This window comes from Pelodiscus sinensis, chromosome 15 (assembly GCF_052426305.1).
Source record: "Pelodiscus sinensis isolate ZL-2025 chromosome 15, ASM5242630v1, whole genome shotgun sequence".
Classification (NCBI taxonomy): domain Eukaryota; kingdom Metazoa; phylum Chordata; order Testudines; family Trionychidae; genus Pelodiscus; species Pelodiscus sinensis.
The window spans coordinates 39,905,708-39,919,759 of NC_143066.1; the positions used below are offsets into that span (position 1 = coordinate 39,905,708).

General features: G+C 45.7%; 1 protein-coding gene across 8 annotated transcripts in view; it reads left to right on the plus strand.

Moving 5' to 3' along the window:
* Positions 1-14,052, plus strand: part of TSC2 (TSC complex subunit 2) — a 56,488-nt gene that overhangs the window by 23,157 nt on the left and 19,279 nt on the right. For 3 of the 8 annotated variants that reach the window (XM_089769326.1, XM_075899844.2, XM_075899848.2), the window contains exons 19-30: positions 1,011-1,164; positions 2,571-2,693; positions 3,240-3,374; positions 4,375-4,564; positions 5,038-5,131; positions 5,460-5,562; positions 5,732-5,826; positions 8,604-8,735; positions 10,442-10,606; positions 12,149-12,301; positions 12,474-12,586; positions 13,045-13,245. In XM_089769326.1, coding sequence (XP_089625452.1) covers positions 1,011-1,164; positions 2,571-2,693; positions 3,240-3,374; positions 4,375-4,564; positions 5,038-5,131; positions 5,460-5,562; positions 5,732-5,826; positions 8,604-8,735; positions 10,442-10,606; positions 12,149-12,301; positions 12,474-12,586; positions 13,045-13,245 — 1,658 coding nt within the window. The remainder of the gene's footprint in view (positions 1-1,010; positions 1,165-2,570; positions 2,694-3,239; positions 3,375-4,374; positions 4,565-5,037; positions 5,132-5,459; positions 5,563-5,731; positions 5,827-8,603; positions 8,736-10,441; positions 10,607-12,148; positions 12,302-12,473; positions 12,587-13,044; positions 13,246-14,052) is intronic. The other 5 variants (XM_075899846.2, XM_075899845.2, XM_075899847.2 and 2 more) reach the window with 5 other exon arrangements.

Here is a 14,052-nt window from a genome sequence, read left to right on the forward strand (position 1 = left end):
CCAACTCTTTAACTCAGGTGTGGGTAAAATACAACCCGTGAGCTAGATCTGGCCCACTAAGGCGGTGGGGAGCCCCAGGCAGGCTTCCCTGCTTGCCCTGCAGCTCCATGCGCCATGCAGAAAAGTGGCTGCAGCGCTCCATTTCTGTTTTGAAATTGGAGGGGAGGGGGAAGTTTTAAGAGCTGCCCTGCCTCCAGCAGATTCCCATTGGCCGGTTTTCTGGCAGAAACCAGCCAATAGGAGCTGCTTGTTAGAATAACAGGCACCTAAGAAGAATCACGCCCCCTCTCCTGGGCTCAGTTATTCACTGAAGTACGTGGCCAGGTAAGCAGGCTGGCTGGCTGGCTGGGTAACATTTTAAGCTCGGCAGGGAGGCAGGCTAGTTTGACAAGTAAGTCTCTTGGCCACAGCCTGCTCTGTCCCCCCCCCCTGCCCTTTCCTGCCCCAACTCTGTGTCCCGCCCTCCCACTCAACATACCCGAACCCTCTGTCCCCCTCTTATACCCATACCCTCTCCCAGATCTGGCACCCCAATCTCCTGCCCCAGATCACAATCCCCTTCTCCCCTAGGTCACATCCCAAACCCCTGCACTCCAGCCCCCTGTCCTAGGTCACAACCGCTTGCTTCATCCAAACTCCCTCCAAGACTCCAGTCTCCCTCCTGCACCCCAGTCCCACACCGCAAACTCCCTTCCTGCACCCAACCTCCAATCCATACCCCACATCTCCATTAGCACCATGGAAGAGTGTGGCCCTCGACCACTTTCCAAAATCTTGGAGTGGCATCCCATAAAAAATTATTGCCCACTGCTGCTTTAACTTAACCCTTCTAGCTCAGAAAGCTCTGAAAAGGAAGCACTCTGTGTTGTAGATAATAAAGTGATGCCTGTTTCCAGGTAGTTGGCTTAGGCACATCCTTGAAAGCTGTTGCTTTGCATATGCATTTCCCATCTTGCTTTCGTGTCCGGTAATGGCTATTGAAACACTCAATTGGTCTTTCCATGTCGTAGAGAACCAGAGAAGAGGGTGTCGGAGAAAAAGCCTGCTGGGACCCTCTCTCCTCCATCAGGGAGTCCCAGCGTTTCCTCCCAGAATGGCTCTATTCGGATGGGCTACCTGCCCTACTCACTGCTCTTCAAAGTCCTTCTGCAGTGTTTGAAGCAAGTACGTTGATTAACTCCACTACAGTGTAGTTTAGTGTACACATTCGGAGCTCTGAATAATGAGAGATTCAGAAACATGTTTCCAGCTCAAGCATGTGGGATGTTAATGCTGAAATCTTCCAGGAGCATCAGTTTTTATTCCCTTTATGCCCAAAAGTTTTCCATAGAAATGTTTTAAATGGATATTTCTTGTGGAAGAGCATACCACACCTTAAACTAAGAAGGAATAGAGCTTTTAACTCGGTCACTTACGATGGCTGATTAATCTGTATATGTAATGCTGCACCTAATCAGTTTACTTGGAAAGAGCTTTAAAAATTGTCTGGTGGGATGCTTTTTGGGGGGGGGGAAATATATAAAACATAACCATGAGTTAATCCTATCTCAAAAGTATAATCTTTGAGACTTACCCACCATTTCCCATAATAGCCAAATTGTATACTATAGTACTTTTTCATAAAGATGGTAAACATTTGTATTTAAAATGGGACTGACTTGATCTTACTGAGGTTGCCCAACACCTACTGAAGGCATCTAAATAACTTCTTGAAATCCACTTTCCGTTCAAGAATTATAACTCCTATCTATTTGCGCATGATCCTATAACTCTTCAGCCACCAGGAGGAGCACAAGCAAAAGGCTTCCTGAGCAAAGCAGACCATGAAATAGGGGGGGGGGGGGGTGATTTTTTTTTTTTCATTTAGCAGAGGCCAAAAGCCAGTAGGAAATAGGTCACCCAGGCTCTCTGAGAGGATGTAAAATGAATAATAAAACCCTCAGAATGCTGGAAGTGCATCCTACATTGATAAACTGTTGACCATTGAGTATGGAAAGGAAATAATGAAATGCATTAGTGAACCCGCCCCACCACCTTACCACAGGAAGGCTCCTTTTCCCAGCTGCCCCAGGCCTGCCTGGCTCTCCTTCGTCCCGTCCCGTCCCAACCCGAACCAACTCTGGGGAGGCGGGACTCGAACCCACGACCCTGTCCTCCCCAGGCAAGCGCCCTAGGCCACGCAGGAATTGTATTCATATTTTTGGAGACCCCCCCCCCGATTGACTGCAGAAGCTGTTGTGTGTGTATGATGACTTGAGGAAGCATGTGCAGAAGAGGCCTGGGTTGGACTCTTTCTGCCTGTTTTCACAGTCTGTTTGGAGAGCAGTCCCTTTTATGGCATCACATGTCCATGCTACATCTGAGCTGTAGGAAGCAGATGGGCAGAACCCTGGAAGCAACCCATACATGAACTAAAAGCAATGTCTTTGCTAACTAACAAGGCAGGAGAGACAAGTGACAAATGTATTGTTTGAAGCTCGATGGGCTTTGTATTGACCATAGAAAACATGCTGAGTTTCCCAGAAAAAGTTATTTTCTTCCTTACTAAACTCTCTCCCCCTTCTTTCCAGGAGACCGAGTGGAAGGTGTTGAAACTGGTTCTCAACAAGTTACCGGAGTCTCTCCGCTACAAAGTGCTGTTTCTAACCTCTCCTTGCAACCTTGATCAGTTGTCTTCTGCACTGTGCTCCATGGTAATCACCAATCTGTCCTCCTGGGGTCTAGACCACGTCACTTCTAATAGAAATGTGGCCACCTTATTTTATACCCTGCATGGTTTGGCATTAGTCTGTCCCTTCTCCCCCTCTACAACAAAGGTGCCCCGTTCCTTTAGCTTAAAACTAAAATTCCTTTAGCTGTTTAACTGTCCATAAGCCTGAATTGCTAAAGAATAGCCTTATAAAAGTATATGCATAAACTGAGTTTTGAGGACACGTGAGCTTATCCCTAAACAAACCTGCATGTAAGACTTTGGGGTTCTAGGTTTATGTGATGATGATCTGCAGATCCATTCTCCTACACTACAACTCTGTGCAAAGCCAGCTAGGGGGTTATTTCACAGTTATGCTCCGAGTACAGCATCCAGATGTACTTGAGGGAGCTCTTGGCCCTGGAAGCTAATATTGCTTTGTAAGGGGATGGGTGAACCGCTTGTGTACGGTGTAAATGTGCCCAAGAAGACAGCAGTTGAAAAGGCCTGTGAAATGCAAAGTACTCCAGCGCAGTATGTACCTGATTAGCTTACAGACAAAAAGACAACGGAGAGGCTCCATGGTACGCCAGATGGCTTCTCCCGCAATGACTTGCACCTGGCTGTCGTTCCAGTGTTGACGGCGTTGATATCCTACCATAATTACCTGGACAAAACCAAACAGGTATTGTAAATGGAGTGGGCTGTGGGAGATGAAGGTCGCGTTTGTCTCCAATGCGCTTTCTGAGACCAGCCTGCTTCAGACTTGGTGACTAAGGCTACGTTGACACTGAAACACTATTTCAAAATAACTAGAGCTGTTTTGAAATAGCTTAGTCCGTGTCTACACAGCAGGCAGTTCTTTAGAAATAGCGTCCAAATACTGTCACATTGGAGGACTTCACGTTCGGCCTCCTGTAACCCTCATTGTACAAAGAGGAAGGGAAGTCGGAGGAAGAGGGCTCTGTTTCGAAATAAGTGCTGTGTTGACACGCCCTATTTCGAAATGAGCGACGTAGTTGAAGTAGCTCAATTTTCATAGCTTATTTCGAGTTAAGCCCTGCAGTGTAGACACACTCTAAATGTACATTAACCCTTTAAATATTTGCACTAGACTTAAAAAGGGACATTTCAACATGAAAATTGCAGTTCTGCCAGAAAACACTGCACCCTGAGTAAAAGGAACAGAGCCGGATTGTAGCTGAGAAGTTAGTAAATCTCTGCTCGTATGGTGAGCTTTGTGCGTTTGTAACAGCGCTTCCTATAGATGTTTTTGTTGCTGCTATAGCCAGGCTGTACTTTCTCCCTATCTGAAGGCCCTTGATATAGCCAGCCAAAGGGAACAAAAAAGCGTTAAACCTGTTGTCCCTTTTTATTCCGTCAGAAACTGTAATTGTAACATTGATTTCAGAAGCTTCAAGTTGACAAACGTCCCATCTGCGATTTAGAAGATGTACCCAGCAAAGCGGAGCCACCGAGATTTTTTTTTTTAAAGTTTTGGTCTTGAAATTGTAATTTCAAGTATCTAGTGCATTTGGGGTAAACATTTCCGTTCGCTGCTGGTCCTAGCCATTCAATTATAACTCGCATCTTAGTATGTAGAAATAGTAGGGATTTGTTGCAGACTAGTAGCAGATGGAGCCGGTCTTGTTTTACTTAACCATGAATATTCTGTTCTGTTCTAGCGTGAAATGGTTTATTGCTTGGAACATGGCTTAATTTATCGCTGTGCCAACCAGTGCGTTGTGGCTTTATCAGTATGCAGCATTGAGATGCCAGACATCATCATAAAAGCCCTGCCAATCTTGATTGTCAAATTAACCCACATTTCTGCGACGGCAAACATGGCCATACCTCTCTTAGAATTCCTTTCAAGTAAGTTGCAATGGCAATTGTGTTTTCCCTGTGTTCTTCGGTGGCTGTGCAAAGGCTAATTGTATGATTTAGCTTGAGTAGCATCATCTTGATTTAGTTTCAGGTCAAATACAACTTATTCTAGGGTTCACTGTATTTCTGGTATTAGTGCTGCAACTGCTGTAAAATCTTAACATCTGATCAACTCTTGCTCATTGAACCCAGCTGCTCAGTCTCATACACATGCACACTGAGAAAAGAGAAACAAGCTTTACATATAAGAACATTAAAGAATTGGGAAAAATGGGGTTACCTTCCCCCTCCTTGTGGCTTAAACCTTTCAAGATAATATTAACAGAATGTTGTGCCACGTTAGCTTTCCTGTGGGGACCAAGTGGGTTAGAAAAAGCTGACTCCTTCTGCTAAACTTTGAGTCAGTAACAAAGTGCTCCCTTCCAGACATCACAAACTACTTTCTTACTAAACTCTTTCAGCTCTCGCCAGACTGCCTCACCTCTATCGGAATTTTGCAGCGGAGCAATATGCGAGCGTGTTTGCCATCTCTCTGCCCTACACAAATCCCTCCAAGTAAGTTCACAAATCTTCATTGTTGCTGATTTTTTTTTTTCCTCTCCTTTTCCCCATCTGTAAATCGGGGAAATGAGATGCATTTTCCTATCTATAGAGAGAAACTACAATTGTTTGGGATCCTTTTGTAGATGAGTCGTCTTCCTGAGGGATGGCCATATTTAGCTTTAAGATAAGGAGTGTGTGTTGCTAATTGCACTCCATCTCCTTTTTCCCTTAAACTTACAGTACTATTCTCTCCCACGTCTCTGTAATATTAGAATTGAACTGCATCTCTTCTGAAAATGTGTTTAGAATTCACACGCGATTGAAATCTTTCCCTGTTCAGGTTTAACCAGTACATCGTGTGCCTAGCACACCATGTGATTGCTATGTGGTTCATCCGATGTCGCCTTCCCTTCCGGAAAGACTTTGTTCCCTACATTACCAAGGTAATGGCTGTTGTGGACCTTGCAATACAAGGGGGTTCTGAGAACTGCAATCTGTGGATATTGTTGCCGTCTGTAAGAAAAACGTAGCTCTAGAGAATTGGCCCATGGCTGTAGCAAATGGACTGTAAATACCAGCAGTTTGAACCATTATCTCTATCTGATCTGGCAGGGTTTGCGGTCAAATGTCCTCCTTTCATTTGATGACACCCCTGAGAAAGACAGTTTCAGGGCCCGCAGTACAAGTCTGAACGAGAGGCCGAAAAGGTAAATATAGGACTGTAAGCGTGTCGCTGTTTAAATGCCTACCAATTTTTCTGTGCTTTGTGAAGTGAACAGTCTGTGTCCTTAAAGATGCTGTGTCCATTGTCTAATAACCAGAATGTTCTATGTTAAGACACAGTCTGGGCTGGTGTTAAACCTAAACTCTGAATGGGCTGGTGGCTAAAGGAGTGTATTCATACTAGAATGCCACTGCCTGCCCCTGCCCATCTCTCCCGATCCTAATCTTACATTTTAAAGATCATTCTATCAGCAGAATGTGAATCAACATAGTGCTGGCTGAAAAAATAGCCAGGGGAATGCCTGTTCTGTTCATCTCCGTGGGTTGTTGATACTGCATCTTAAGAATAGTTTAATAATGGACACTTACATTATTTCATTGGGGATCGTTTTAATAGCAGCATGTACAAACTGGAGTAGTTGGGTGGATTTTGAGAGCTTCCACTTTATTTTTGACCAATCTGAACTCTGGTAGATCCACAATCTGACCTTTTGCGATTCTATTATTCTGCGAAGAGAGTTCTGGGTCTCTGATCCCTTCTAAAAGGAAAAAAAAAAATAGAAAGAGAAATCAGTCTGCTGTGGAAAGTTCCTGTGTGACAGTAGATTCTGGATTTCCATTTCATGAAAGGAGAGGCGGTACAGTGTCCTTTTTTAAACTCTGTGTAGCCAACAAACAGCTCATTTGAAAGTATCTTAACAGACTCATCCCAAGAGGAAGGAGTATTTTGAAATCAGTACATCAATGCAGGTAGAACCCTGAAGTCCATTCAGGTATTATGGAACATGGATATTTTGAAGTAGCATCTACAAAGAGGGGAGGGGAGGGAAGTGAAATAGTCTGGAAGTCACTCAGGGTGTGTCTACAATGCAGGACGTAACTTGAAATAAGCTATGCAAATTGAGCTACATCAGTTGCATCGCTTATTTCAAAATAGCTTCTTTCGAAATTGGGAGCATCTACACAGCACTTATTTTGAAATAGAGCACTCTTCCTCCGACTTCCCTTATTCCTTGTACAATGAGGGTTACAGGAATCGGAGTAAGAAGCCCTCTAGCTTGACAATATTTTGACATTATTTCAAAATAACTGCCTGCCATGTAGATGCGGACTAAGTTATTTCAGAATAGCGCTAGTTATTTTGAAATAATGTTACAGTGTAGATGTACCCTCAGAGTTTTGCAAAGGTGGCTTATCCACTGGACTCCTCATTGAGTTGGTTCACTCAACTTGCTTCAGCATTTCTCTGTACTGAGGCTATAATAGCTTTGAAACACTCTGGGGAAAGTGCTTCTCTCTTAATTGCAAAGTATAATAAGGATCTTGTACCAAAGAAACACTATCCTCACCTTAATGCCATAGCTGTACACCCTGTCTTGTGTTTGCAAGTTAAAATTCTCTAATCCTTCATCTCATTTCATTTTTAAAATTTGGAGTTGACACATTTGCCAATCATCTCTCACTTTGCAATTTCAGTTAATCTGTCTTTTTTCCCCAAAACTTACTTAATTTCATTGGGTTGGAATACTACTAATTCGGAAAGGCTGTTGCCCTTGTTAACCAAATTGGATCAGTGTAGATAGTTCTTCGAAATTCTCTTAGGGGATGCAAACTGTAATTGGATAGGAACAAAGACTCCTCTGCAAACTCTTGTTTGTGGAAGTCCCTGTCAGTGACGCTGTGTCTGTGAGTAAGGGTTTTCAGCAGAGTTGTTGACTCGAGTCCCACGACTTGAACTCGAGTCCGACTTAAGTCACCTACGTGACTCGACTTGAGACTCGACTCGGGTTCGTTGTTTGTGACTTGAGACTTGCTAATTTTGTTAAATCGACTTGGTGAAAAAATTGTCCAAAAATGTCGATATTGATGGCTTGTACAAAAGTGACTTGACATTTTTTAAACTAAGACTTGAGACTCGACTTGGGACTTGACAATGACGACTTGAAGACAACACTGGTTTACAGGATCAGGTCCATGGGTCTGATTTCATTGAGGACAAATTAGACAGTTTATTTTGTGTCCGATGTCCCAAAGGCTTTTGGGAAAGGAACCTTATGCCTCATGCTTGCAGTTACGCAAGAATGAGGCAGGAGATCACTTGAAATGAGCATGTGTGTCTAAATTGAGAGGAACTCTTACTGATTTGTTAAGACTCCTGGACTCTGTTTCTAGGTTAATCATTGGCTCACTTTCAGAACTTGGGCAAGTCTCTTAACTTCTCTACCTCTATTTCCAGACTGATAAAACAAAGATATTTACCTGTCTCACATGGATATTTTGAGGTTTAGTGATTGAAAAGAGGTTTGAGATCTCAGGAGAAAATCTCTATAAAAGTCTTATTTGACCGTGGTAATATTGCAGGAGAGCCGCTGGCTAGAATAACACAGTGGGACGTTGAAACAAGCTCAGCTCTTCAGACTAGAGTAACCTTGCAATGAAAGCTGAGTGCCTGCTTCGGGGTAGCGTAGTATTCCAACCATTACATCGCTTTCTGGTTTAATTTGTACTCATTTCCTTTGTGCGTAGTGTTTGTTACAATCTTGTTTTCAAAATGTGAACTTTATGCTTTCAGCTCTGCCTGGTTTTATGTTTTAATTTTCCCTTTTTGACATTTTTTTTTGTTTCACATCACCCTCTGGGATTCCCCAATATTGACCCATGTGACGTGTGACCTTTCAACCTCCATCCCTACAATGATTTCTTCCCTTCCTGTGACCTGTGCAATTACACCTCTTTCGGGGCTTGGTGCTTCTTCACCTAGTAGTTTAAGAATAGCCAGAAATGCAAAGCAAGGCTTGAATCACTCTCCTCCAGTGAAAGAGCTGAAAGAACCCTCTGCCGTTGATGTCTTCCGATCCCGCAGCATCAGTGTGTCGGAACATGTGGTCCGCAGGTAGTGGCATTTAAAGGGGGAGAACCCAAGAGCAGATTTGCACTTGGAAACGTTGCTGCGAGGGTGGGTAGGGGGAGGAGAATTTGCATGCGGGATGCTTGCACGAACATAAAAATAGGGTTCGGTACGCAAAATATGCCTTGGGAAAGCTTCCTGGAGGTACTGTGGTGTACCAGTGGTGGCGTTACATCACCCTTTGCTTCCAAACAGTGGTGCTGTAGTCATGAAAGCTGCTTTTCTTGGCCAAGTACAGATTAAGGGGAAAAAAGGTTGCATTCTGTGCAAGCTGGAGTCTTTGTTAAATGGCTTTAAAATTACAGCCTTCCAAAGGCAATTTGAAACATGAATGGGAATATTGTCCGCTAGGATTGTGGGCGAACCTTCTCTGCAAAGCAGAGAACATTATTCATGTAATTATTGCTGGGAAAGGGGCACAAAGAAGTCTGTTGATATAAAGTAACGTGCCAGGAATGCATTGGTTTAGCGCCAGAGGATTGCAGCAAAGCTGGGAAGGGTAGTCTTTTACAAACCGGTTAATATTTTCATGACCAAAGGAAATACACTTGAACCTCTTTAATCCGGCAACCCGAAAAACGGGTTTTCCGGATTAAAGATGTTGCTGGGCCAAGGAGGGCATGAGGGTGATGGGAGTGGGGCATTTACCTGGCGCTCGGTGTCCCCCGACACTCCCAGACCCTGCCGCTGGCAGAGCACGTGGCTACACTACCGTTCCCCAGCTCAGCGGGAAGGGACGTGGCAGCGCGCAAAGCTGCTTCCTCCTTCCTCTGCCAGGGTCCGTACCACGGGTGTTCCCAAATTAGGGACACCTGGAGTGGGGGGGGGTTACCGTGTAGTTTGGTCATTGCCTCTTGATTTGGCCATATCACATCTTTAACAATTGTAAACCCTTTGCTACTGTTTCCGGATTTGTCCTGGAATATTACATTGCTGATTCTGGCTAGGATGGCTACAGATTCCTCCACCTGAAAATGCCAGTAGTTAGGCTACCGGAAATAAGGATCATACTATCACTGGAATCGCCTTGCAAGTCATTTTCTCTGTTTGGGAGAGCGTGTTGGGAGCGGGGCCGTAGAAGTGATTGTGAAAATGCGTTTGGCGCTTCAGAATCTGATGCCCCTGGAATATAACCCAGTTGAGGTGCAGCCCAATCTTTTTGCAAACGCCTGTTACAGGCATTCCTTATAACGATCTCTGTAATGCAGCCTGCTCTTATAAGTGTTTCCAGATTGCATTGCTTAACAGGTAGCAGACTAAATTGCTTTATATCAATGTACTACTAATTGTGTGCAGAGTGCAATTTTTTTGCCGCTGGTCTCTCTAGATTTTACGTGACTCTGAATTTTTATTTCTGCCCGTAAAAATCAATTTCTGTAACGCTACTGTTTGCCTCGATAATTCAGCACCACATCTCCCCTCAGGCCTGACCTGGATCAAACTGCATATGCATTAACCATGCTTCCGTTTCATTCTCAAGATAAGCCAGGGGTTCTGGGGTGGCATAGGTGCCCTCTTCAATGACTGCATAATAATGGTGATTGGAAAGTGATTCGGGTGTGCCTTGGGTGTGGTACGTCTGGGCGCATGTGCATGTTTGGCAGAGGGCTCTGTGGCTTACTGGTGATCAGGTGACCGCTCCGGGTCTGTTTCGCGACGTCACTTGACACGTGCCAAACTCCCTCTCTCAGCAGGATACAGACGTCCATCACTAGCTCTAGTCTGGGCTCTGCCGATGAGAATTCGATGGCTCAGGCTGATGACAGCTTAAAAACCCTCCACTTGGAACTCACGGAGACCTGTCTGGATATGATGGCCCGCTACGTCTTTTCCAATTTCACGGCGGTGCCCAAGAGGTGGGAGTCAGCTCCTTGTTATGGTGTTAGCTGTTCTTTGGCCTACAGGGACGTCTCGCCTCATCGGCAGGAAATTCCTGGATCAGATTCCAGGCTCTTATGAGCATAAGTCTCAAATGCCTAACCCGTCTCCTCTGGCTAAAATCTGCATTGATTTTAGCATGAAGCTGGGTGACAAAAAACTCCCCTAGAGCAGTTGATCAAATCCTGCCTCGGAGTAGATACTAGGGATGTTAAATATTGGTTAATTGAATAGTCGAGGTACCTCATGAATTATCATCGGTCACTCGACTGTTCTATAGTCCCCAGGGGCAGGGCCGGCAGCCAGTGCGCGCCGGCTCCTCTCCCGAGGAGCCCCTGCCACTCTGCGCTGCTGCCTTTGTATCAGAGGCAGCAGCGCGGGGTACCAGGTGGGAGCTGGTCTGTGAGGGAAGCCAGTTTAAAAACCAGCTCTGTGCTGCTGCTTCTAATGCTTCCAGAATGGCACTTCAAAGAGGCAGCACAGCATTAATGCCTGCGATTAACACATTCATTTTTTTAACGCGTTAATCCTGTTCTGCGTTAACGCCTGTGATAAACGCAGGTCAATTGACAGCCCTACTTTCAATGCAGAGCTGCAGCGGGGATAGGTCCCAGGCTGGGGGCAAGTCAGGACTGAGCCTGGCTGCTGGCCTGCCTGCTAAAAAATGTACTGGCGGGGGAGGGGGGGAAATGCGTGTAGTCTATAGCATTAACCTGTAAGCTTTTGCTTAGTGGTTAATCGACTCCACTATTATATCCCTAGTAGATACATTGAAAACTGTGCAGTCTTTTTGCATAAAACCGTTAGCAACCTTTCTGCTCCATGTGTCTATTGAAGATAGCCAGAACGCTTCTCCCACAATGTAACGCAATGTGCCGGCTTACTACTGTCCTTCACATCAGAGTGTGTGCGCGCCGTGTTTGGGGATCGTTCAGGTTGAAAAGTGCCATGCAAATTGGAGACACGGGGGCCTGCTCTACACTACATGGGAAGGTTGAAGTAAGATGCGCAACTCCAGCTACATAAATTACATAGCTGGAGTTGACGTATATTACATCCACACAGTGGGAGGCCAACGGGAGCATTTACTGCCATGAAGAGCAGGAGCATCGGGGGGGTGCCCTTTGAGTTCGATCTAGCAGGTCTATACTACACCTGCTAAATCGAACCCTGGAAGATGGACGATTGACGGTGCTGCAGTCCATGTCGTGCAGATGTGCCTTGATAGTCCAACTTGGTGTCCTGGAAGGAGGCACATAGCAGGGACAAGGCCTGCTGCGGTGGGGTTGGCTGCATCAAGGCAAGGCCAGGATTAAATTTGCACTGTTTAGAAGCCAAGAGAAGTACTTGATATTGGAGAGGGCCTGATGGAGAGTGTTTATGCTCTCCCTTGGGGTAGTCTGCAAGAAACATCACACGTAAATGTGGAAAGAACAGGAATTTTTTCCAACCCCAGTGTGGAAGATAACGTCCCAGCTGGGCGACGTATGTGAGTTGTTCTCACTTCGACTGTATTTTAGGTCTCCTGTAGGAGAGTTCCTCTTGGCTGGAGGAAGGACGAAGACCTGGCTGGTTGGTAACAAGCTGGTGACTATCACGACGAGTGTTGGAGCCGGGACGAGGTCGCTGTTGGGCCTTGACTCAGGGGATCTCCCGAGCAACACAGAGTCCAGGTAAACACCACGCGGATTTTTACAAACCTTTCCCTGATGATACCAGTAAAAAGCCATTGTGTTAAACGGATTGGAAGTCACCGTTTCATATACAGGAATGAGCCTTTGTTTCGGGCTGGTACGAATTATAACCCACTGCGTTGCTAGTTATCTGTGGTTCCCCCCTTCTTAGTTCAGACCCTGTTTCGCAAGTGAGACAAACGAAAGAAGCTCCAGCAAAACTGGAATCTCAAGCTGGCCAGCAGGTCTGCAGAGGGTCTCGCAACCGAGTCAGGTCAATGTCTGGTAAGTACATTTCTATCCTTGGAGACTTGCAGCCATACTGGGGCAAGCTTGATCTGTGTGTCCAGACTCCCCGCTAGACTTATACAAGTGAAAAGGCCGAGATTGGGCTGCTCACAGGACTAAGGACTTAGTAAAGAAGGACTGGAATGAGTGGCAGCAGTGAATGCTGGCTCCCTGACTGGCTGATTTCTGCCTGCCCACCTTAGCTGTTGTGAAACCTGCAGAAGGAGCCATGTCTTACAGCCCCCTCTGCCTGGCTTCATAGACCAATGTGTACATCTGCCAGATTTCCAGCCCCATGTCCCCTCCATCTGTGAGAGACACATGGACCGAAGATGCTATCGAGGTGCATGGAACTGTTTATTACCTGTTTTCTTGGCATTGGTCCAGTTGTGTGTGTCTCAAACTGAACCCGGGAGTTCTTCCTTTTTTACTCTCCATGTCTTTTGTTTTCCCAGGTGGCCATGCCTTACGGGTTGGTGCTTTAGACAGCTCTGCCCCCCAAGGCTTACAGAGTCCTGCTTCTGCTTCTGCACCTCGGGCAGAGAAAGCCGCATCCGGGGCCCACGCTCCTCTACAGAAAGAGAAAACAAACCTGGCTGCTTGTGTCCCATTGCTCACACAGGGCTGGGCAGAAATATTAGTCCGGAGACCTACAGGTACTCTTTAACCAACTGAGGGAAGGGATTTCTGAGCTGTGACTTGCTAAGCATTTGGGGTTACATGGAACAAGCACCCATGTCACTAAGCGTAACTGAAGTTCTTCCATGCTGTTTAATCTCACGGGTCTTAACATTTAATTTGTCAGCCAGGTCTTTGGAAATTGCACCTTTGAATGATGCAAAATTAAAATGCTCCAAGGCTGAGGGACTTGGGTCTGTTTAGTCTGCAGAAGCAAAGAGTGAGGGGGGATTTGATAGCAGCCTTCAACTTCCTGAAGGGGGGTTCCAAAGAGGATGGAGAAAGGCTGTTCTCAGTAGTGACAGATGGCAGAACAAGGAGCAATGGGCTCAAGTTGTGGTGGGAGAGGTCCAGGTTGGATATTAGGAAAAACTATTTCACTAGGAGGGTGGTGAAGCACTGGAATGGGTTACCTAGGGAAGTAGTGGAGTCTCCATCCCTACAGGTGTTTAAGTCTCGGCTTGACAAAGCCCTGGCCGGGTTGATTTAGTTGGGATTGGTCCTGCCTAGAGCAGGGGGCTGGACTTGACCTTCTGAGGTCTCTTCCAGTTCTATGGTTCTATGATTCCTGTGAGAAGATTCAAATCCTTACGTGACCTAACTCCTGCTGCACGGATAGCTATGGGCATTGTGTTGGCCCTCTTTTATCTAGTCATCGTGATGCTCCCATTTCTGAGCTCCTCTGCATTCCTTCGTATGAATCTAATTTCCAAAGTGCAAACCAGGCTGTGACCGAGATCCCAGGGGGCCATGCTGAGATTGAATGAACTGCAAAAAACAGGGCA